The sequence below is a fragment of the Nothoprocta perdicaria genome, unplaced genomic scaffold (genome assembly GCF_003342845.1).
Source record: "Nothoprocta perdicaria isolate Ctin4 unplaced genomic scaffold, notPer1 scaffold_264, whole genome shotgun sequence".
NCBI lineage: Eukaryota > Metazoa > Chordata > Aves > Tinamiformes > Tinamidae > Nothoprocta > Nothoprocta perdicaria.
This window is the reverse complement of record NW_020455493.1, coordinates 816,465-838,895: the sequence shown is the minus strand read 5'-3', so window position 1 is coordinate 838,895 and position 22,431 is coordinate 816,465. Positions and strand designations below refer to the sequence as shown.

The window sequence follows — 22,431 nt, the reverse complement described above, 5'->3', positions numbered from 1 at the left end:
AAAAGCTGTCCAATCTCTTACCACCCTGATAAGCTGCCCTCGGCTGCTTTCAGCCAGCTGGTTGCAGTTAACTTTGGTTGACTTCTGCAGACAACTTGTTCCTGGAATAGAGATGTTTTGCATTTGTAACAACCAAAATGCAGCTTCCTGCAGGCTAGAGGTCTGTCCTGGCATTCGTACCCTGTTCAATTTCCAAGTCTTAATTTCAAGCCTATCTGTGCATTTGCTATTGGTTGGGGAGAGAGGCTGGCGTTTTCCCCACAGTGGTGTCAGCTCCCCAGCTTTACACCTCTGAGTAAAACAGTAACACATCACCAGAGGTGAGAAACCAAGTTCCACCTCCAAGTGAGGCACTGCACTAAGCTGCATAGAAAGGAAGTGACGGTTTGTGCCTCTTGAAGCCCTTCAGAACTGAGAGGCTCCTTATAAAGACCGATAACCTCTGTGAATACATGGAGTAGGAAACTGCTGGGGTAAACACAGAGCCAGCCTAAGCTCCTCTGCCCATGGAACCCATCCCAGGCCTGAGCCAAATCAGCAGGGATTCGCTGGATTCTCATCACCAAATAAAGGAGTTATGCACAGGGACAGCAAACTTGACTAAAACATGCAAGAGTTCTGCAATATTTGCAATTAGCCAGGAAAAAGTCAGTCCTTTGACACTTGCTGGAAACTTGCTCATGATTTAATGCAGTTGTGTTAATCAGGTAGCTCCTTCGAGCCTTCAGCCACCACATAAAGTTGTGTATGCAGAGGGAAAAAAGCAAGTCCTGCACATGTGAGGATGGAGAAATAAGAGCAGCAGCAGAGTTGAAAAAGAATTAAAAACCAAATAAATTAGTCTCTACTTGACAGCCATTCACCTTCTAATACCATAATACTCCAGGAAATGCAGAGGTGGCTACAGCTCACGTTTGTTTCTAAAACAGAGCCATTACACGTGGCTTTGCAGTAAATGTGGTTGACTTACAGCTCACCAGCTTCTTCAGCACCCTTCTCAAATATCCAGCAACTACTCAACAAGTGGCTTAGCCTCCCTGGACTCTTCTGCAGGCTGTAGACAGGCAGCACGCAGTGGGTCTTCGACCACGCAGCATCCCTTCCCCTGGCCATATTGCTCCTTGCTCCTTTTTCATTCAAATCTGTCAAACTGGGCTGCAGGTTTCATATTTTATTTTTATCTCTGATAATCCTGGTTTGGTTTTTAGGCAACAAACAGAGGGAAATGGTGAAGAAGAGCGTGCACAGCCCTAATGGCACTGACAACAGCTTCCGCTCGGGGTGTGAGCCTCACGCAGGCCTCAGGAACATCCATTCCATCACTACCAATAGGCCAGGAGATGGCTCTACGGAAGGACAGGGGATGTTTATCCTCTCTGCTTGAGAGGATGGGCTCTTAGCTGCGGGTGTCACTGACTGAGCCCAACCACCAACATCCCTCACTGAAATGGTCACGAGAGAACTGGAGCTGTGAACAATGGCCCACATTGACACAAACTACAGGCAGAAAGACACATTAAAATGGATTTCCTTTTGCTGTTTGCCAAGGTTATCTACATATATATGTACCCAAACAAATAAAACCTATCCAGAACTCCAATCTAGGATGAGTATCCAGGAAGAGAGCGCACATTTGGGACTACTCTAGCGAGCTCTGGGAACAGCCAAGAGCAGCTTAATTTCTGAATTTGCCCCTGCTTGGGCTACCTGGGGGACTCCTACGTCACAGGGAACTTGCTGTGGAGAGGGGATGAATGTTTTAGGCGCCTGGGTGCAGTTGCTGACACTAATTTCCTGTATTCATGACCCCAAATAACTTAGCTGTGCACATCCAGCTCTGGCTGCGGGCCAGGCCCCAGGACCTCAGCTCTTTTTAATGGCTGTACTAGGATTGCCTACGGGAGCTGTGCCACAGCAGAAAGGGGAAAAAAAAGGAGGACTTGCAGGGCCAAAAGATTGAGTCATTTTAAATAAAACTTCAAAGACATCAGGTTCATTTCTGTATTGAGCTGTCTAGTGACAAAGAGCTCAAACGGCTGGGCTATTGATTAAAGAATCGGGCACCCCGCTGTAAGCATCTGAACACAGAGAGGAGTTTGGGTCAGTGGGTCCCGAGGGGAGGGCCCCACACAAGGCCTGCGCGCCCAGTGCGGGCACCGTCCACACGCTGCTGCTGGGCCCGGGCCGCGCCAGCCCGGACTGCACTGCTTCAGCTGCGACTGACTCCCAGGTTCCTGGGAGCACTGCCTAGCGCTTGGCTAAAGATTAAAATATAAAATATCGCATAGAAATTCTTCAATTCTTCCTCTGTATTTTACAGGAATGCACTTCATTCATGTATCTTCCCTAAAAAAAATGACAACTTCAATGTCAGAATTGAAAAACCAAAATATCGAAATTTTAAATAATTGAGTAGGATCGGTAGGATGGAATGTCTAACAGACATTGGAAACTACATGGATTTTGGAGCATTATAGAGAATACTTTATTAAGAGTCATCCAGGGAATGTGATTCTGTGAATATGTTGTAAACACATATGACTGCTCTGACCGTTAAGACTTTAGTGATAGTTACTGCAATAGTAATACTGCATGAGACCAAAGATGACCTTGTCAAAGGGGGAAAAAAAGATTACTTTCATGGCTGTAAACAACTGAAACTTAAGGGTGGGTAGCTACCCGAAAGGCAGGAAAAGGGATACCAACACTCCTATAAGGAATCTTAAAAATGTCACCAAATCTTTACTAAGCCCAGATGTTTACAGGCAAACTAGATGCCCTCTTTTCTATTTTAAAAAATCCAAATAACCAAGGAAAGGAAGACAAGGTCACCACATTCAGGCCTCACCTTCTATCTGGGGCTGCACTTGTGTTTGTTGCACAGATGCTATAAGGCACCTGCTTGCAGAGCTCTCCCTGGCTCTGCACAAGGCTGCAATAGCAGCTCAACTTAAAGCAGTCCAGTGCTACTCTTTAATCACGTTACCAGTGAATCTTGCTTGTCCTACCAGTATTCTGCATGACGTTCTCCTGTCAGACTCTTTTCACCAGCTTCCACAGAACTGTGTAGGTAGCTTCCTCACGCCCTCGGCTGGCTTTGTGGGGCACCCGCTGTCCGCTCAGAGTTACAGCCTGCTTTAAAGGAGGAGCAGATTTCACTTCATTTTTGCTTCATGTGCAAAAGCAACGTAGCTTGGGCATAGACCCTCTCTCTCACAGGAGTCCCCACCTTCCAAGAAAAGATGCGAGTTGTTCCTAGAGCCAGAAGCTGAAGCCCAACAGGGAACCCAGGAATGTCCTTGGTGCTAGAAATCCATACCAGAACTGCAAGTTCAGGTATATACACACCCCATGGCCAAGTCACGAGAGTAAACGGAGCTGATGTCTCAGCATTCCTGCTGCTTGAGCTGCACAGTGGAGAATAGGGCTCTACCTGCTACATTTGAAGATAAAGCCCTTAATAACAGAGTAGATTTGCCTCTAGAGTAAGTTGAGATGTGAGTGAGATGCAGCTACGGACACAGAAGGGTGTTAAGTCTGCCCTGTCAGGGAAAAAGAGGGTGAGAAAGCAGCATTCGTTCATCAGTCCAGCTCCACGTTAAGATTCTGGATGTAAAGACACCCTATCTATACAAATAATGTTTTTTTCTGCTTCAGTTTCGCTGCACTCCAACCTGCCCCCACGTGGCACACGTAGTGAAGACAGCTGTTCTCCCTCTTCGGGTGCAGCTCCTTTCTGTGTGCGAGTCACCTGGACGTGATGCAGCACCTGCCTAGGGACAACCTCCGCTACTGTTCAGACTGTCTTCTCATCTCAGGAGAAAGAGCCGAGAAAAATTTCCACTGTAAGAGGACTTTAAAAAATGAAAAAAACCCACAAAATTTACAACCCACACAACAAATATACACAGCCTGGACTTCCATTTTTAAATTATCACTTTCCTAGGAGTTTTGTATAAACATAAACCCTTTCAAGTGTTACTCTGCCAGCAGTACTGCTGCTTCTGAACTTAGTACACAAAGCTCTCGCTGTGCACTATTTCAGAACATCAGAATCCACACAATTCAACTGACAAAGTTCACAACAGTTGGCCCCTACCCTCCAGGGATACTTGTGCAAGAAGAAAACTGGCATAAAAACCACGCCAAGCACGGCACGTACTAGGGAGCCCAGAGCAATGCTGGAGTGGGCTAAGCAGCTGCCTTCACAGTGACAGAGCAGGCCTGACCTGCCCCTCGCTGTGAAGCTGCTCATCCTACATGAAGGTCACAAGAACCAGGGAGCTTCGTGGAAGTTTTTTGCACCGACTGCACTGGGGGCAGCAGCAGCAGCACTGGGTCCCGAGCCCTGCAACAAGGGAGTTTGCTCTGTACCTGTCTGCAGCCCTTCCTGGGACACGGGGCGGCCGGCAGGAAGGCAGCTGCTTCTAGCTGCCGTGTTCCAGGTGCCTTTCCTTCTGCAAACTTCCTTCCCAGCACTTGCTGGGAGAAGCAGAGGCTAATGTCAAAGGTAACTTCGGAGTTTTAATCGGCAGATCTTCATCAAATTATCACAAGATTACAGTGACAAAGGCCTAAAAGTTACGACAATCTTGAGCAGTTTGTAGCGCATAAAAATTCACAGAATTCAGCACGACCAATATACTGCGTATGTTACTAGTGCAGCCCTGAGCTGGAGCATTAGGAAATTAAGGTCCATTTTACAGGACAAAATTAGTCCTGGAGTTACACTTTGTCAGTTTGTCTCAATTAACCCTTCTCTTACCCTTCTTTTTTCTTATTTTTTTCATGTCAATAGTACCAGCTAGAAGTCCAACACCATTAACGCCGTTTCCAGCACCAGAACATCAAACACCTTCAACACATTCCCCTTGGATACCTGGATCTAGGCCCTTCTTTTGGTCTCAGTCATTTTGCAGAATTGGAAAGTGAAGTTACTCAGTGGCAGTTGTCCTGAAGACACCATAGGAATGGTGCAGAGATGGGCAGCAAGAATATCCAGGCATCCTTATGCACAGCACTGGCTACTTTGCCACCAAAGTAGCAAGGTTATTGATTTTTAAATGAATTTAATTGAATTAATCGAATTTTTAATTGGAAAAAAAAAAAGGTTAAACTTGGCCAAATATCATTTCACTGGCAGAGACAAGCTCCCTCAAGGTACCTTCTCAGGCAGGAAGGCACAGCAGCTCACACACCACCATTTGTTAGGTACCCAGTGCATTTTAATACCAGAACCCTCCAACCAGCAGCTATCAAGGCCTCCTCTGCAAGACTGGTTGCATTCTGAGCTCTCTGGGGAGCTCAAAATCTGACTTGCATCCGGAAATGCATCTGCTTGGTGGCGTTGTTGTTCATTCCCATCTTGAGCATCCACTTTGACTTCATCCTCTGAAGATACTGCATATCACGCTGCTGAGCGGAGGCTAGCCCTTCAGGGAGAGAGGGAGGAAAAAGGAATAAACATCTGTAGAATTACTACTTATTTACAAAACGGCTCAACTATACTGTTAAATCAGCAGTTTCCAATACATTTTCCTGCCCGTGCTGGCACATTCTCACTTTCCTCTTGGGATAAAGCAGCTTTCTTTATGGATATCCACAGCTGTTGTTAAAAGTAGAAGTTACTTTGCACTCCAGTGAGATTCATTTATTTCCAAAAAATGGATATAAATCACAGCACTACTTCCCACCTGAAAAACCATTCAAATAGTCAAAGAATGAGTTATGCTCTTTATTTAATGGCACAAGTAGGGGCTTTGATAGGCAGAGAAAAGCGTATTCTCCTAAAAACTCATCTTAGTAAGTGGGGCAAATATATATTTGGCTAAGGAGCTGAACGGATTGCAAAGAAGCCAAAATGGATTTTAAGCACGAACAACATTCTCCAAGCTCTTGTGCTTGGGTTATCAGGAATGGAAGAGACTCAAATGAAACCCAAGCAACTTCATCAAAAGGAGAAAAAAAAAGAAACAAATTGAAGCTATTACTGGTTCAGTGATGCTATGCTAGAACATCCTTCTCTAGGAAAAGCTCCATGTGTCCCTTACCTGCGTGGCCTGTCCAGCCCAGCGCTCTGTACTGCTGCAACACCCGGCCCACCGCCCTCTTGTTTTTCGCCACGGCCACGGTGCGGGCGAAGCCGAAGCGCTGCCTGTAGTACCGCAGCAGGGAGCGGTGCCCAACTCTCGCACCTGGCCAGGGCAGAGAGGACATCGCAGGTAAAATGAAGCGGCTCCACAAGGCCAGCGTGATGCTGTCCAAGGAAACTACTTTAAGTTAGTTCCCAGTGTACCAGGTTCCTCCACGGAAAAACCTACATTATTTTCTCAGTTATATTCTGTTCAAGTTGTAACACGCAAACTCTTCACATAGTCTATGTGAACTGTGTATGAGAGAAGAGATAATGCAGGCAAAGGACTCCCTGTCCCAAAGCTGCTGCTGCTGAAGTCCAGTTTAAAAAGAAAGCTCTTAGGGATTTAAAGCATTTGTACTACGTGTATAATAGTTTCGGTAATACAGCAGACACATCTACAAACTTGACATGTTAAAATAACAGAATACAATGGCAAAAAACAAAGACAATTAGACATAAAACTACTTTTTCTCCCCTTGTCAAAGGAAAATCGTTTACCTAAAGTATCTGTCATTGGGATAATAGTTGCAGCTATGAGAAAAATGTATTTAACACAGATCCTAATCTTACCTGAAGGAAGGATCAGTTCCATGGTGTCATCGTCATATTCCAAATCTCGCTCTGCTGGGAGCTCTCCAGACACCTCCACATCTTCCCCTTCCTTGTGATCAGGGTAACTGCTCCTGTGGGGAGAAGCAGAAGCAACTTTACAGCCATGAGCACTGCCGTGTTTCACCTATCTGGGCTTGACAGGCCTTTCCAGTAACACCCTCACCTGAGCAGAGGCTAAGGGAGATCACTTTTCTTCTGCCTGTTCCTCTAACCCAGCACACTTCTGTTGCTATATATTTAACAGCTATTTATGGTGCAAGCCAAGACCCCGTAACCCACCAGCTCTGCACAGCTTACTGCATAAGCACCCCTAAAGTGCTCCATAAAGATCCACACCTTTTATCACAGTAGCAGAGCAATTTCTAATCAAAACGAACACAGCTTCAAGTAGAGCAAGTTACACAAAGTTCAACAAGAGGCCTCTGAACTGTAACAGTCCTGTTAACCGCAACTACTTAGGGGGGTGGGGGGAACAGCACAGTGGATACTAGGTCTAGAGTCTGGATATTTTTATCCTTTTATAAACCTTGTTCATGCATTCAAATCTAAGTTAATAGTAAAGATTAAATTTAAAATAAATAAGGAATTCACCATGTATTTTCATGCAGGACTAGTACTAGCGATCAGAGGAGAAGCAATCATGAAGATTACACTTACCCAGAAAAGCTGCAAAGCATCTGGGCAAAATAGGCATCAGAGTCAGAAACAGGATAACATTTTACAAGTGAGTGCAGATTTTGATTTCATGTTTCTTTGTCCTTCTTTGTGCTCCACTGAAGTGTCCTTACCTAAAATCATAGAAGTCTGCAAACTCCAGGGCAGAATCTCCATCTGTAAAGAGCTTGCAGTGGCTTTTGTCATTCATGTGAGCCTGTACTGCTTCCGTAGAGTAGAAAGATTTCCCCTTTTCATTGCACCACAGGCAGATTTTCCCAACACCAACTTTCTCTCCTGTGGATAAAAGAAAAAAATGACACATGTATTCGACTGAATAGAGCCTCCCTAATCAGTAGGTAACATTTCTGTGGTGTAGGCTTCCCCAGGCTGCAGGCAGAGCCTCGGGAAAAGCCATTAGCCTTTCACTCAATGCCCTGCAATCTCTGCAGCTTGACCATATGGCTTTAACAAGGGCAAAGTCATTTTAAGCATTAAAGTAGAGTTTGTATGAGAAGCTGTGAATCATTATATACTTTCTATAAGAAATGTCATGCTTCCAAAAGAAACCTTTATCCCATGCATAAGTTACATTACTGTCATTACTTGCAGAACTGAAGGAAGACAGCTTTTTCCCCTAGCTTTTAGCCCTGTCTAAACCAATGATGCAAACACATGTGATGCATCAGTAGAAACACAAAACCTTCTGCAGAGGTTTTGCCAGTCCATGCACATACTTAGTTTTGGCCTAAATTTCACGCCAGTATTTTCTTGGCATTAAAATCAAGTGCTACCTCCAGGGTATGTGGTCAAATGTTGCCCAGAAGGGACTTCTCCCTCTCCCAAGAAAACCTGTGGCATTGACAACAATCTAAACACTGAACTAGATGGCCCTCGGGTGTTACACTTGAAGTGAATACATTAAGTCATGCACCCAAGTGACAGTAAGCAATACCTGCTATTTAATCAGGGTATGTAACTATCCTGATTAAAACCAGGGGGGTTTTAAGACATACCTAAGTACTTAATTAGGCCTCTGAGATCGACAAGGTACTCGATGTCTGGAATGAAGAAACTGTGGGTTTTTGTCATGTGGGCCACATTCTTCATGAGAGATTTGGAATGGTGGGGACAGAACAAGCAGTCCGTGACGGGAATGGCCCCGGCAGCAGGACAGCTCCCAGCTGCTGCCTGCTCCTGTTCCTCTTCTTCCTCTTCTCCCACGTTTTCCATCTCTTCCTCAGAGCCGTTGTCTTCATCGGAGTCTATATCTTCCCAGCCTTTTAACAGAAGACGTTGATTTACATGATTACTTCTAAACAAAACATGTCCCAGTTAAATAAACACACCAGCATGCAACACTTTTCTTGATAAGATATAGAACAAAGCTCGCTGCTGCCCACTAAGAAGTTGGCAGGTTTGATGTTTTTCCTTCACTTTTTCAACTATCAACACTTGATTCATAGTAGAGGAAAAGCTTTGATTTGTCACAGCACAAGAGCTCATGTGATAACTGCACATACTTGAAAGATTACTGAAGTACTGAGCACCAACTATAAGCAACAGGATTCTCTGCAGGTCCTGACAAAAGACTTCGAATAAGGCTCCACCCCCACAGAAAAATGCTCTTTTCTCCTGCTCCCCATTTTGGCCTTCTGTAAGTGCACAAAACCACTGCCCATCTACAATAAATACTTAAAGCTCAGAGCAGCAGATTACGTTTCATCTGCATCCTTATTTAACTAAAAGTGCCTTTAGCAGCTAACTATTTATTAGAAAAATGGGCAGACAAAGCAGCAACCTGCTCGCGCTGCTAGAAAGCTCTACAGTTTTAAGGTGACCAGGAAGTGACTGTCAGTATGCTATTTTGGCTGGTCCCCTTCCAACTGTCACACATACGCATAGCATTTGAGAACAGGGAACAAGGCACTTCGCAGTGATGCAGGCTGCTAACTGGGGAACTCTGTTACAGAACAGAGATTTAGATATTTAAAAATCTGAAACAGAATTAACAGGACTTGTAGGAAACATTCTGGGCAAGCACTTAAAAGGTAAATTAACATTTAGAAACCCACTGAGATTTAGCATTACAGCTATGACCAATACAGCAATACCAAACAGGTGCACACTGGTTCCTTCTTTAGATGCTGAGGTCCATGTGCAGAGGCACGCATTCCTGCTCTTGTAGCAGGACAGTCTTGATCTCTAAAGATTCCCCAGAAATTGCAATTTAAGCCTCCCCTGCAAAGAGGTAAGAGGCGTTAAGCAGCCTCACACAATGACTTCAGTTATCATGTTAGCACAGTACGCTACCCCTTCATTCACTCCCGCTTCCTTGCTGCAGTTGGATCACCCAGACCACTGCTCTGGTAGACACACCACACTATAAACCAGAGCACCCAAAGCGCCCAGGTTAAAAGTAATCCTTTTGTAGGAATTCTGAAGCTCCAGCTATTTCAGGGGTAGAGTTTCCAACACAGGGCTTTAAATGCACAGGCAAAGCCATGGCGGCAGTGTTTGTGGTGGGAATTCATAAACCAGTTTTGCTTTAGATGCTGACAGGCTGAAGAGCTGTACTACAGCATGGAGGTAAGGAGCAAACTTCCCCTGCCCCTTATGGACAGAGGCAATAAAATGAAAAAAAGCACTTCCACCTCCAGAACATCAGTGTAATGAATTATGAGACAACAACAACCAACCACAATGGGATTTTTGTTTACTTCATCTGCTTTTCCCAAGCGTTTCTAGGCCAATCTGCTACATGAACTTTTGCTCAAAACTTTACAGGGGAAGCACTGCTTGTATTAATAGTGTCCATAGCCAGCTTTCACAAGCACCAGTATTTTACAGAACTGGCTGTAGCAACACTTTAAGACACAGACTGCAAGCAGGGGCCTACTCTAAGGCCTTTTTAAGCTAAAAACTTAACCAACATCAAGGGGTTTTACAAGAAAAAGTGGTGTACTAACAGAGTGCCAGCACGCTGGTCTGCAGCGAGCAAGGCAGTAATCTTTCAAGTAGGCAAAGGTACACCAAGATGCTAACAAAGGCTTTTACACAAAACTAACTGACTACATAGCCCAACCTGTCTGCTCTCGCTGTGTTTTCTGCCTTACCTTCTTCCATATCCTCCTCCTCTTCCTCCGCTTGCTCTTTGGCCAGCTTCTTTGCTTGCTGCTCGAACCACTGCAGCCTCGGAGGCTTTTCAGATCGTTCCCGACTCTGTGATAAACTGGGGCTTTCCATAGAAACTGGAGAGCTGCTGGCATCACTGGGAGGTAAAGGGAGCTTCTTTGGAGAAGAAGATGGCTGAGCTCTGATGGCCTGTTGAATGGCTGTGTTCATTGCATCCTTATTCACACCCTCTGGGGCCAGCCCCTTCTCCAGGTTCTTTTCATTCAGTATTTCCACTTTCTTGCTGACAGCTTGAACAGCCTTCTTCTCCAGCTCCAGGTGCTTCTTGGACTTCAAGTGATTCTCATAGGCATTGAAAGTGGAGAATCTCTTGCTGCAGACAGTGCAGTAGGTGGCGGTGACTTTGTTCTGCTCCTCTGCCACGGCCCTCTGCGCCAGGACCCGCTCCTGGAAATTCTCGGCAGTGACGGGGGGCATGTCGGCGACCTTGCGCTTCAGGTTGTACCTGTGCCAGTCGCTCTTGTAGTGGGCGCGCTGCACGTCGGCGTCCCTGAACGCCACGCGGCACGTGATGCACGTGTAGGCTGCCATGGCTGCACAGCGCGGCGAGGAGACACGGGAGAAAAGCTGCGAGAACCCTGTGAATGAAGACAAGTAATCACGAGGAAGAGCAGGTCAGAACGACACCAGCGAGGAGCGTAAGGGAGAGGCTCTGGCATAAATCTGTGCACTGAACACATACCAGAATGAGCAAGAAAACGCAAGGCCCAGTTACTGCTATCACACACAGCATTACTCACACAGCAGCAGCCTTTGAGTAATCTCATGGTGAGTCAGCACTCACTGGGCTTGCCAGCTGCTGGGCACAGAATGAGAAAATGGTTCCTGGTCCAAAGGGCAGCAGGCAGAAAGCTCTGCACTTTTCATCAAGCATCACACACTGGGCATCTCCACAAAGCCTGTATGACACTAACTACAGGCTTTTCAAGAGAGCAAAATCAGAGTAAATGGAGGGTAAAAAAAGAAGAACCACATCCATTCTGGAGCACTGTTTGTGCAGTCAACATCACCTTCTACCCCTCAGCACTGTTAGCTACTCTGGTGAGGCACTCGCACAGAATCCCAGAATGACTAAAGTTGGAAGGGACCTCTAGAGATCATCCAGACCAACTCCCTGCTCCAGTAGGGACACCCAGAGCACAGGGTGGCATCCAGGCGGGTTTGGAAGATCTCCAGAGGAGGAGACTCCACAGCCTCCCTGGGCAGCCTGTGCCAGGGCTCTGCCACCCTCACAGGAAAGAAGTTCCTCCTCACACGGAAATGGAACTACCTGTATTTCAATTTATACCCATTGCCCCTTGCACTGTCACAGGCCACCACTGAGAAGAGCTTGGCCCCTTCCTCTACACACTCACCCCTCAGGTACTCAGGTACTAGGGGACACATTTCCCTATTCAGGTGCAAGTGAGTACTCACTGCCAAAAGCCAACTGGTGCTGAACCATGAGGGCAGCCAGCACCATGAACTCCTCCTAGAAGCCCCAGACCTCTGCAACCGAGCAGCAAGCAGGCAACAGCGCTTACAACCCAGGCTACATAAAGCAGATGGGAGCAACCACATCTCGCGCTGTTAGGCCAGCACTCCCATTACCCCTTTTCCTTCCACCGCCCGTTTTTCACCTCTGGAAGAGCCCACAGCACAGCCACGAGCTCCTGGCGCGAACCAGAAGCAACAACCCTCCCCTCCACCACCCTGAAGTTAATGAAATGACTAAAAAATACACAAAAATAACAGAAGCCAGGTGGGAGCGGCGGAGGCGCGGGCCGCGGCTGGCAGGGCCCAACCGTCCCCGGCGCAGCCCTCGGCCGCGGGTACCCATGTGGCCCCGGCCCGCGCGGGACACGCACCTGCGCACGTGCGGAACGGGAGCGCGATCTGCCACCGGCCACGTCCGAGTCGCTACCACACAGGAAGCCCGGGATGGGAAGGAACGGGAAGGAGCGGAAAGGGACGGGCTCTTCCTGCCGCCAGCCCAGCGCAGCGCAGCGCCGCCCAGCGCCGCGGAGGCCGCGCCGAACATGGCGGCGCCCGGCCCGCCCCCGCAACCGCCATTTCGCTCCGCGTTACAGTCCCCGCTCAGGGAGCGATCCAGCGGCTCCCAAGGACCGCGTTGTCCTGGGGGTTTCTTCCCCTTGGAGCGGGGCGAGCCGAGCTCCGCGTGTGAAAGCGATCCCCAAATCATGAGTCTGCGGCCCAGAGCTGGGATTAATGTTTATTCAGTACGACCCGACACGCGATTAAACAGTGGTTCACATCAGATTAAGAAAAGGACTAAACGAAACGAGTGGCAAAAACTTAAGTTTTTTTTTTCTTTTGCCTTTTTCTTCCTCCTATTTTGAGAACAAATATACAATTAGATATAATGAAAGATAAAAACTAACATTTATTAAATGGTTTTACAAACAATCATTATAATTGCATGTTTATAAAACAGTAATCAGGTAAAGTGCTGCAAAGTATTTTAAATAAAGATACTTTGTATTTTTCCAGTTTCTGGTTACCTGCATAGATGTCACCTACAGACTGTTGCATTGGTTTTACAAACAGACCACAGTGAATTTGTTCTGAATGGTTAGATAAACAGTCTGGGAAAAGTGCAAAACGAACAAAAAGCAAATAGAACTTTTTAATTATTATTTTTTAGTATCTTGAAATCCTATTACTTTGGGTTAAAAAAAAATCCCCTTCCCCTTCCATGGTGTTGAATAACTTTGTTCTAGAACAAACCAAAGGATTGCAAGTAAGTGCATATATCGTACATACATACGAAAAAGTTGTCCATGTTTAAAGCAGGTGCTTTTATTCTGGATTTAACACAACTGACGCCACCAAGTGAACAACTATTACTCAGTCTATAGGTGTAATCGTGCACAGGGAAATTTTCTCAAGTCAAGTCAAGGCCATAGATCCTGTCCTAATGTAGGTGTAAGTTTTGGGGTACTGGATACATGTTTTACATGAAGAAGTCATGTAAAACAAGGGAGGGTGAATATTAAGCACACTAGTGGAAAAATATATATATGTCAAATAATATATATTTACATATATTTTATCTTTAATTTACCAGAAGAGCAGACATGTAGGCAGATACGGGACCCTATTGATCCCAGTGCAAGATCCTGTCCCATGTCACCTCATGGTAATGGGCTCACGTACCCTTTTCTCCTCCACATACACCTTTTTGCCAGTTGTACTGGCTTTCACCCAAGATTGTACCAAAGGAAGTTGGCCTAACAAATGCACATTTTAAAACTATGTACCTCATACTTTCCTTCTTCCCTACCCTTTTATTTAGTTTTGGGAGATGGGAAGGTTACAAGAATGCTTTGTGGGAAGGAAGCTGTGGACCATCGGTGGATTAAGGAACAGGAATATTTCAGCAACGGCTCTTTTGTGGCTGCTGTTAGAATACAGCAAAAAGTAAGGTTCCTCAAGTCATTTCCAAACAAACACACTCTGGAAGGGATCTTATAAAGGATAGAAACCTTTTCTTTGCTTTCAGCTATGAAAATATCGGTAGTGGAATGTATTATATCTGAGCAAAGCGTTTCCTATGTGTGGTTGTTTGAGAGGGAAGAGGTTATCTCAGCAGGCATTATTGGCAGAAAGTTAAGCATCTTTCTGCTATTTCAGGAAGCATATGAAATTGCCTCCTTCCTATTACACAGTATATGGGGGCCTGAATAAAAAATATTATGTAATTAACTACCTTGAGAACAGGAAAAGAAAATTCTGAAGGACACTCCAATAAGAAATTATGCCCCTGAATTCTGATATTTGCTTCTTAAAGTTTTGCTTAGTTTTACTTTCTGCAATGATTTGAGAGTCACCCTGGAGAAAAAAAAAAATCTACTTTTCTATGTTGAAACCAGAAAATGGATCATTTACAAAATGTCTGAGAAACTCCCCCAACTGCTTTTCCATCTTGATGGAAATTATTATTCTAGAAGAGTGCCCTGCACTATATGCTTTTATAACCACAAGTAGTCTTCATAAAACAACACTAAAGTGCATGCTGTCCTTAACGCCACTATTGACAGCAAGGCTTACAAACCTCATCGATCCACTTCATAAAAAGGATCCTTAAGGATTGCTCCCTCCACGATTTCTTCCTGTCTTGTAGTTTACTTAATCTTCTTGCACCAGTACGCTTGTACAGGCAACACACTTGGTTTAGGTATTCTATGAAGTTGCATCAACAACATATAAATTATATTTTTCTAAGCGTACAGATTGTTCTAAATGCACAGCAAGGAACCAGTGTTTTTAACTCATCCAAAAAAAATGTAAATGGCATTAAACTCACTGATTTCCTAGCAAATCTGCTTTTATTTAATTCTTCAAATGGGAAGGACAGACAGGGGAAAGGAAACTTAATAACTAATACTGTGCAAGTCACGTGGCCATGTTTTTTAAATCATTTCCAGATACTTGCATTTCATGTCGTGACGATAAGATTTCAAAAGCTGCATCTTGTGGGCTCTGGATCCAGCTTCTACTTATTTCATAATGGATTTGATAATGAAGGCACAGGGTCACTTTTGTACTGATAAAGGACAGCAAACACAGTCAATATGCATTACTGACACAAAAGCACAGGCAACAATAAAGCTAGTGTCAAAAAAATCTCAGCATTTTTTCCTTTAGCTACAGTATTTTTGGCCATCTGCCTTTTTTTTGTTTTGTTTTGTTTCACCTCAGAAAGCAAAACGAATTAAAATGGACTCAACTTCAAAAACAGGTTTACCTATACATTTATGTTAGTGGAAGATTTTTATAAACGGGGCTGTACTTTCTGAGGGTCCTAGATGACACCAGTCACCTCTTAAAATGCCAGCAAATGGAAAATCACTTCAGTAGTATTAGCAGCTGACATGGTCCCTCAACTCTGCTAACAGTTTACATCACGTTATTAAAACTAATTTTACTTCTTCCTATTTCTTTGATTACTATTGCTTGGTATTACATCTCAGTTTTGTTATAGGGGAACAAAAAGCACTAGAAAAAGTTAAATGAAATACTTGCTTAAGATCCCATGCCAGTCACTGAGCACGTGTGGAGTTTAAAATGGAAAATAGCTTAAGTTCTGGGTTTGTTTTAAAGTACACACCAAGAGGAAGATTCTGAGTGTCTCTATAGCAAATGATCTCACTGGATACTCTAAGTGCCTTTAAAAAATACAGCTTGCAAGACAGCTTTAGTTATAGTGATGGTAGCTGTCTCAGAAAGAAAAATACCCACAAAATCTTGAATTAAGGAAGTGGCAGCTAAAAAAGGCCTTTTGTTTTACCTCTAACTTTCACAGCTTCCTAATTCCAAGTAAGAAGTTCTCCCACCTGCCTCCTCCTCCTCGATGTTGTTCAGCTGACAGGATGTCAACCGTATTAAATGTGAAAACGTACTAGCTGGCTTCCCATATGCAACACTGCCAAGGATCACTCTATCAGAGAAAACAGCAGGTGGTCAGTCAAACAGCATGCCGCTTAGTAACACTACAAGGCTAAAAGAGCAAAAAAAAAAAAAAAAAAAAAAGGAAGTTGGAAATGCATCACCATATCCAAGAAAAAACAAGTTTTAAGGATAAAATCAAGTTTTTTGATAGCATTGCACACATCCTTAACTGACAGTTCTGCTGGTTAATGTGTTTCAAGAATATTAGATATACCATATATAATAGTAACTGCAAGGATTCAGGCTTTTCTGTATGATTGAAGGAGGCAAAATTTAGTTACTTTCATTGTAATCCTCTCATAACTTACCCTTAGTGTGTGAATCATTAATATATGATTGACAACCAAGAATTACAAAAACTGCAAAAGCTGAAAATTTGGCGCAGGATCCAAAATTACATATTTGGCAAAAAGATAAAAAGTTCCCCCAAACTCTTTTTGAACAGCTGACCTCCAACACTCAACTGCAGTGGACACATAATTCATTTCCATGCTATTACACTGAGGTATAAACTACCGAAAACATTACACTATCAGTATCAGCTGATACTTATCCAGTTAATTCACTCTATATAAGGGAATTATAGCACACCTAAAGTGATAATTAAAGCTTACAGCTCAGAATTTTCCTTTTTTTTTTTTTTTTTTTTTGCATTTCATTTTGTGTGTTTTATGTTTCATTTCTTCTACATTACTAACTCCAATTTCCAGGTTAATGACTTCCAAGCAGATTTGAAAGGAAGCCTGAAGGTTTCTTCTTCTCCTGGGATTCAGCTTCTTGGCCTTGTGAAAGTCCCAGTTCTTTCTCAATCTGCTCAAGCTCAGACTGGTCAAGCAGTTCAAAATCATCACCTTCTTCCGTGTCTGTCTCCTCACTCAAACTGGGTGCTGCGTGTGAGGCTGCTTGCTGCACAGACTGCAACTGGTCTTTGATGGCAGCAGACACTGCGGCTGCAATGACATCCCCAGCAATCCCACTCACTAAATTAAAGGTTTGGTCACTGGTCAAGGGCAGGGAGAGCCCTGCAGTGGATGGTCTCTCTTTCCCCTGCCTAGAAGAGGGATCGATCTTCAAACATGTTTGTTCTTTTTTCCTTTTTTGCTGGATGGGGATACCGATGCTCGAGTCGTCATCATCATTTGTCCCGGCACCATTTTCTAAAGAGGGAAATTCTGCAAGGTCTCTAGCGAAAGCTTCTTCGTGATCACTAGGTCGGTCAAAATCTATTATAGGATTAACAGAAAGAAACATAATTAATAATCACAAAAGACTTTCAAATAACAGTCAAATGTAAAAAATGCAGTTAGAAAGGTTCCCTTCATATATATTTACTAATCTATAGCCTACTGATTTAATGGGCCTTATGTTACATCTAAAATAAAATGCTTTTGAGGTCATAAACCTAGTTACTTCAAATGGCCTCGAATCAACTTGACTCAGAATTTAAATTAATGTTGCCTGAGCCAATCAGCAGTCCCCCTGAAAATGTCAGACTAAATGTGAAAAGAAGGAGATAAAAAGAATCCCCAAACAGAATTAGGCTATTTCAGTCAACCCACAGCACTAGAGTTTCCTACTTAGGTAATTTGCAATATTTAGGTACAGGTTGGGAAACTACTTGGGGATAAATCTTTTCAATAATATTCCAGGAAAATATTTTCAAACAGGCAAATGGGAAATATTGTTTAAAATGCAAATGTTTAGCACAGCATTAACCACACAAAGTCCTAAAATATATAACGTAACAATATGTCTTTAAATTCCTAATCTTAAATTTTTAATCCTATATTCCAGAATATGTATGAATTACAAATATGTAAGCATGTGTGAATGTAGCACAAGCACTTAATACACACGTAGGATATAGAATGATTGTTTAAATGATCTGTTTAAATCATTTAATAAAATCTAAAATGCAATGTCAAGACTTTTTTTTTTTTTTGCTTTCACAACCAGTGCTTGTAATAAGTGGGAAAGAGAAAATGGAAACACTACAGATGTGCAGCACAGTTTCAAATTTTCCACAGGATAAAGAGAACAATGCAAACATGAAGTGGTAAAAGGGATGCATTAATGGCAACACATTTATTATCAGAAACATGTAAAACACACATTGACATACACGGACTATGGAATAGGCCTGAGGCAGCATAGTAAGGGAATACTTCTTTCTAGTAGGCAGTACTTGAATGAGAAGATAAAAAAAAATATTTTGAATTTATTTTTTATGAAAACAAGCATTAGGAGCTTTCATATGGGCTAAGGAACTGAATCTTAAAAGTATATCCAACGTGTCATCTTCTCCTTCGTCTTTAGGAAAGCCAGGATACAAAGGCAAGGAGGAAGGGCAGTGCTGGGCGCAAAGGGGCAGCTCAAGGGCACGGAGCTTCCCCTGGTCAGGAGCCAGTTTGACCTTACTGGGGTAAAGACTGAAGGACAGACCAAGACAAGTGACATCTTGGTAGGTACCTGCTACAGACTGTCTGATCACGAGGAGGAAAATGAGCGAAACTGTCTTGAGGCCCTGGGAAGAAACTTCAAAGTCACCACGGGGGTTTTCACTAACCCCATATGTGCTGGAAGGACGATGCAGCTGGTACAAGAAATGCAGGTTTCTGAAGACAGTTACCTGACAAGCTGACCCAGCAAGGCCCTCTGCTAGGCTTTTTACTCAGCAAGGAAGATGGCTGTAGTGACCACAAGATTGTAGAGTTTACAATCTTACAGGAGCGAGCAAGAGAGGAGTGGCAGAATCATCAACCTGGATTTCAAGAGGGATTTCAGTTTGTCCAGAAATCTGCTTGGCAGGTTCTATGAGAGACAGCCCTGGAGTGCTGTCCAGCTGGAGCTGGCTGATTTTCAAGACAGCCTCCTCAAGGCATAGGAAGAGGCCATCCCTGTGGAAGGCCGAGCAGTCAAGCACTGATGAGGAGGGAACTTCTGACTGACCTTGGAAATCCAAAGAAAGTACAGAGACAGAGCAAGCACGGACAGCCTGTACCTGGGAGGAACACAAGGACACTGCCAGTGCAGATAGCAACGGTGTTAGGGAAGCCAAAGCTCAGCTTCACACTGGGGAAGCAAACTGGTATGGCTGAGGTTATATGTGATGTGCTGGGTGGCACAAGATCAGAGGGACCTGAAAGGCTGAAGACAATGGGGAAGAAGGAACATCTTGACACAAATGTGAAGTCCCACATCTAGGATGGAATCAACCTCATGCAATAGTACAAGCTGAGGACCAACTAGACAGAAAGCAGCTTTGAAGGAAAAGACCTGGACATCCTTGAGGACAGCAAGTCATCATACATACCCTTACAGCAAAGGCTGCCAACCATACACTGAGCTTACTAGCAAAAGTAAGGTCAGCAAGCCCAAGAAAGTGCTTATTCTCCTATACTCAGAATGCGAGAGAGCATATTTGGAGCACTTTTTGAAGGCTGCAATTGGAGATCAGCTTTGACCTCTTCCATCCACGTGAAACAAATTAATTTCCCAGTGGGTCGGCGCGATGAGCAGGGAGCTACAGCATGTGACATATGAGGATATGGTGAGAGAAGGGAGTTTGCTCAGCCTTAAGAAGGCACAGGGAAAGTAGGGAAATGAAGTATGGGAAGATAAAGCTTGGCTCTTCTTCGAGGTGCCCAATGGAAGGATGAGCGTAAATCAACATAAGCTGGAACATGGGAAATTTCAACTCAATTTAAGGAAACAGTTCCTCACCACGAGGGTGTTCATCACGTGATCTACTCAAAATTCATTCGGATGTAGCCCTCAGCAAACCGATCTAGTTGGACCTGTTTTGAATTGGAGGTTGGAGTCAACAAACTCCAAAGGCCCATTCTAACCTATGATTCTGTGGTTGTATGATGCAGTCTGATCACAACTTTAAATGTTAAAGAGTAATAATTAGTCATTTTTAATGTTGAGAAGTATTATGTCTCTACTTGTAATTTTAGAAGAGGAGAAATGTAAGCCCAGCAGAGCAACAAACCCCCCTCCCATGATTTCACCAAACTAGTGCTGTTTCTCATCTTTGTTAAGGCAAAGAACTAGGAGGAAGGTGGTTCTAAGAAGTAATAACCTACAGATCTGGCCTTGAAAGATATGTACTTGGGGATCTCTTTTTTCAGTTAGTCTTCACATCTCATTTGGGCTCATTCCTCACTGCCTTCACCAGCATTTTGGTATCCACAGCTTAAGAATTCTTTCTTTAATTGACTACTGCTCAACTTGAGGTATCCATTTTTTATGCATTGCCTTTTTTTTTCACATAGTTTAGTTTATCCCAGAGTATTACTACCAATTTGATTTGATGGAAGAGAGTAATAAATCTTGCATGAATGTCCTTGTTTTATTTACAGTTATTTGTTTATTTAGATTTTCCTTGATGTGTTTATTAAGAAAATGATAGCTTTCACAGAAGATAATAAGATAAAAAATATAGAACAAAATAATAATAAAAAAAGAACTACTGGAATGAATTCTAAATTTACTAGTAAAAAAATAAAATTAAATCTCAAATTCTTTAATAGCTTCCAGATAACTTGCAACTTACAAGTCTGCAATGAATTGATGAAATAAATAAAGCCATTACATACCCTCAGATGTGTCTGTCTGTGGAGAATACCCCTCAGATAAGTTAAAGGTCCCATTATCGGTCCAGGATACTTCTGATACATCTGTGTCAGACACTGACAGCTCTTTGGCAACAACTGCTGGACTAACCTAGACACAAAAGAGCCCCATACATGGCATTCTTATACTCAAAAAAGTCTCACTACTAGAAGCCAATATTTAGATAGCAAAATAAATGTATCTTGCATGTGACAGCAAAATAATTTGTTCAGTATTTAAACTTTAGTTGTAGAAACATGGACATAATAGCAACATGAAGAATACTTAAGAGTATACTTTCTTCTTAAGGATTTAGAACTCTATATTCTAGAGAAGGATGGAAAATTCTGGCTTTTAAAATTTGTATTTTAAAATTAAAAAAAAATGTGTACTTTAAAAGATAATATTTATTTCTAAAGTAAATTCTTACTGTAATGAAAGCAGATTGATCCTAAAAATATAAAATGTGTGCATAAAATATGTGTAGAGAAGTGCATAAACTTGGATCAAAACAAAAACATTAGACAGTCAGAAATTAGCTGGATCAAAGCAAAAACATTAGACAGTCAGAAATTAGCTAATTGAAAAAATCATTATCTTCTATCAGTTTATCAAATAGCATTCAGTTATGTCAGCTACAAGTTTTTATCCAATGGGAGATATATTTTGTCAGAATATAAAAACAAGTTTAAAGTGATCAACTTCCAAGTCAGATTCTAGATACTGCTTATCCAAGTCAGATTCTAGATACTGCTTGAGAATTCTCGTATTTTTTTTTTAAATGTCAAATAAATCAAATATCAAATAAATCAGATCAGTATTCTAATGGAAAAATCCTTCAACATGCAATTATTTAGAATAATAACAGAGAAATGAAGTACTATAGCGTTCTCATACATATAAAGACACGTGTACGTATTATCAGACATGTGATGATGCACGTCTGACAAACTGTAGGTTATCTACGAATGTTTCCATTTCATACATTGATAGAAAATAACTAGCTCCGGTTCCACTGTGGTAATTAAAAAGGCTGCATTTGCTATGGAACTCTTGTTTAACTGTTCTATAGCAAACACAAACCAAACGTATTTTCTATTTATTAGGCCACAGAAACCATTCTGACCTTTGAAGATCAGAAGTCACTATGTAAGTGCAATAATTAGTACAGGTCTAAAGATGGATACTGTGAATCACTTTTTAAAATAGATTGTTTAGGAACAGAATCTTTGTCTGGGCAGGGAGAAGTCTTCAATGGAAAACTAAGACAGAAGTCTAGATAGTCTATATTTACTATACAGATATTAAAAACAAGACATGACTGAAAATAGTGACCTTAGGACACAGAGCTGATATGTCTAATTCACTGTCCTCCTCTGTGGGTTTTGCTTTTGCTGCTTCTGAAAGAAAAAAACAATTTTAGTCATATTAGTGCACTTCCTGGTTCCATGTTTCTTTTCTTTTTTTTTTTTTTTTTTTTTTTTAACCACAGCTTGAATAGGACAATGAAACTGCTATGAAGTTGAGACAGGTTAAAGGCTGACTGAGGTTGGATATCATCAAAATATATTACGTAGCAGACAAAGCAGGAGAAAGAATATTTCTTTAAAATATCCTCCAATGCATCCATCCGCCTTTATATATTTCTTTCAAAAAATATCATGTGATCTGACAATATCTATCCATCTGTCTAATGACACCATCTGTACAAAGCAGTTGCAACACACTCTTAGGTAGTACAGCCATATTCCACTACATTATTTTTA

General features: G+C 42.7%; 2 protein-coding genes across 3 annotated transcripts in view; both read right to left on the bottom strand.

Annotated features, from left to right (window-relative positions):
- Positions 1–3,122: 3,122 nt before the first annotated feature.
- On the bottom strand, positions 3,123–12,514 carry ZNF622 (zinc finger protein 622). The gene is made up of 7 exons (XM_026040752.1): positions 12,445–12,514; positions 10,519–11,175; positions 8,419–8,682; positions 7,537–7,699; positions 6,707–6,819; positions 6,051–6,194; positions 3,123–5,432 (listed from the first exon to the last, which is right to left on the bottom strand). The coding sequence occupies exons 2-7, from the start codon at positions 11,126–11,128 to the stop codon at positions 5,305–5,307; spliced, it is 1,422 nt and encodes a 473-aa protein (XP_025896537.1). The 5' UTR covers positions 11,129–11,175; positions 12,445–12,514; the 3' UTR covers positions 3,123–5,304.
- Positions 12,515–16,727: 4,213 nt separating this feature from the next.
- Positions 16,728–22,431, bottom strand: part of RETREG1 (reticulophagy regulator 1) — a 55,725-nt gene continuing 50,021 nt past the window's right edge. For both annotated transcript variants that reach the window (XM_026040750.1, XM_026040751.1), the window contains 3 exons: positions 22,001–22,065; positions 20,650–20,776; positions 16,728–17,271 (listed from right to left, as the gene is read on the bottom strand). In XM_026040750.1, the coding sequence (XP_025896535.1) occupies positions 16,760–17,271; positions 20,650–20,776; positions 22,001–22,065 (704 nt within the window). In that variant the 3' untranslated portion in view covers positions 16,728–16,759. The remainder of the gene's footprint in view (positions 17,272–20,649; positions 20,777–22,000; positions 22,066–22,431) is intronic.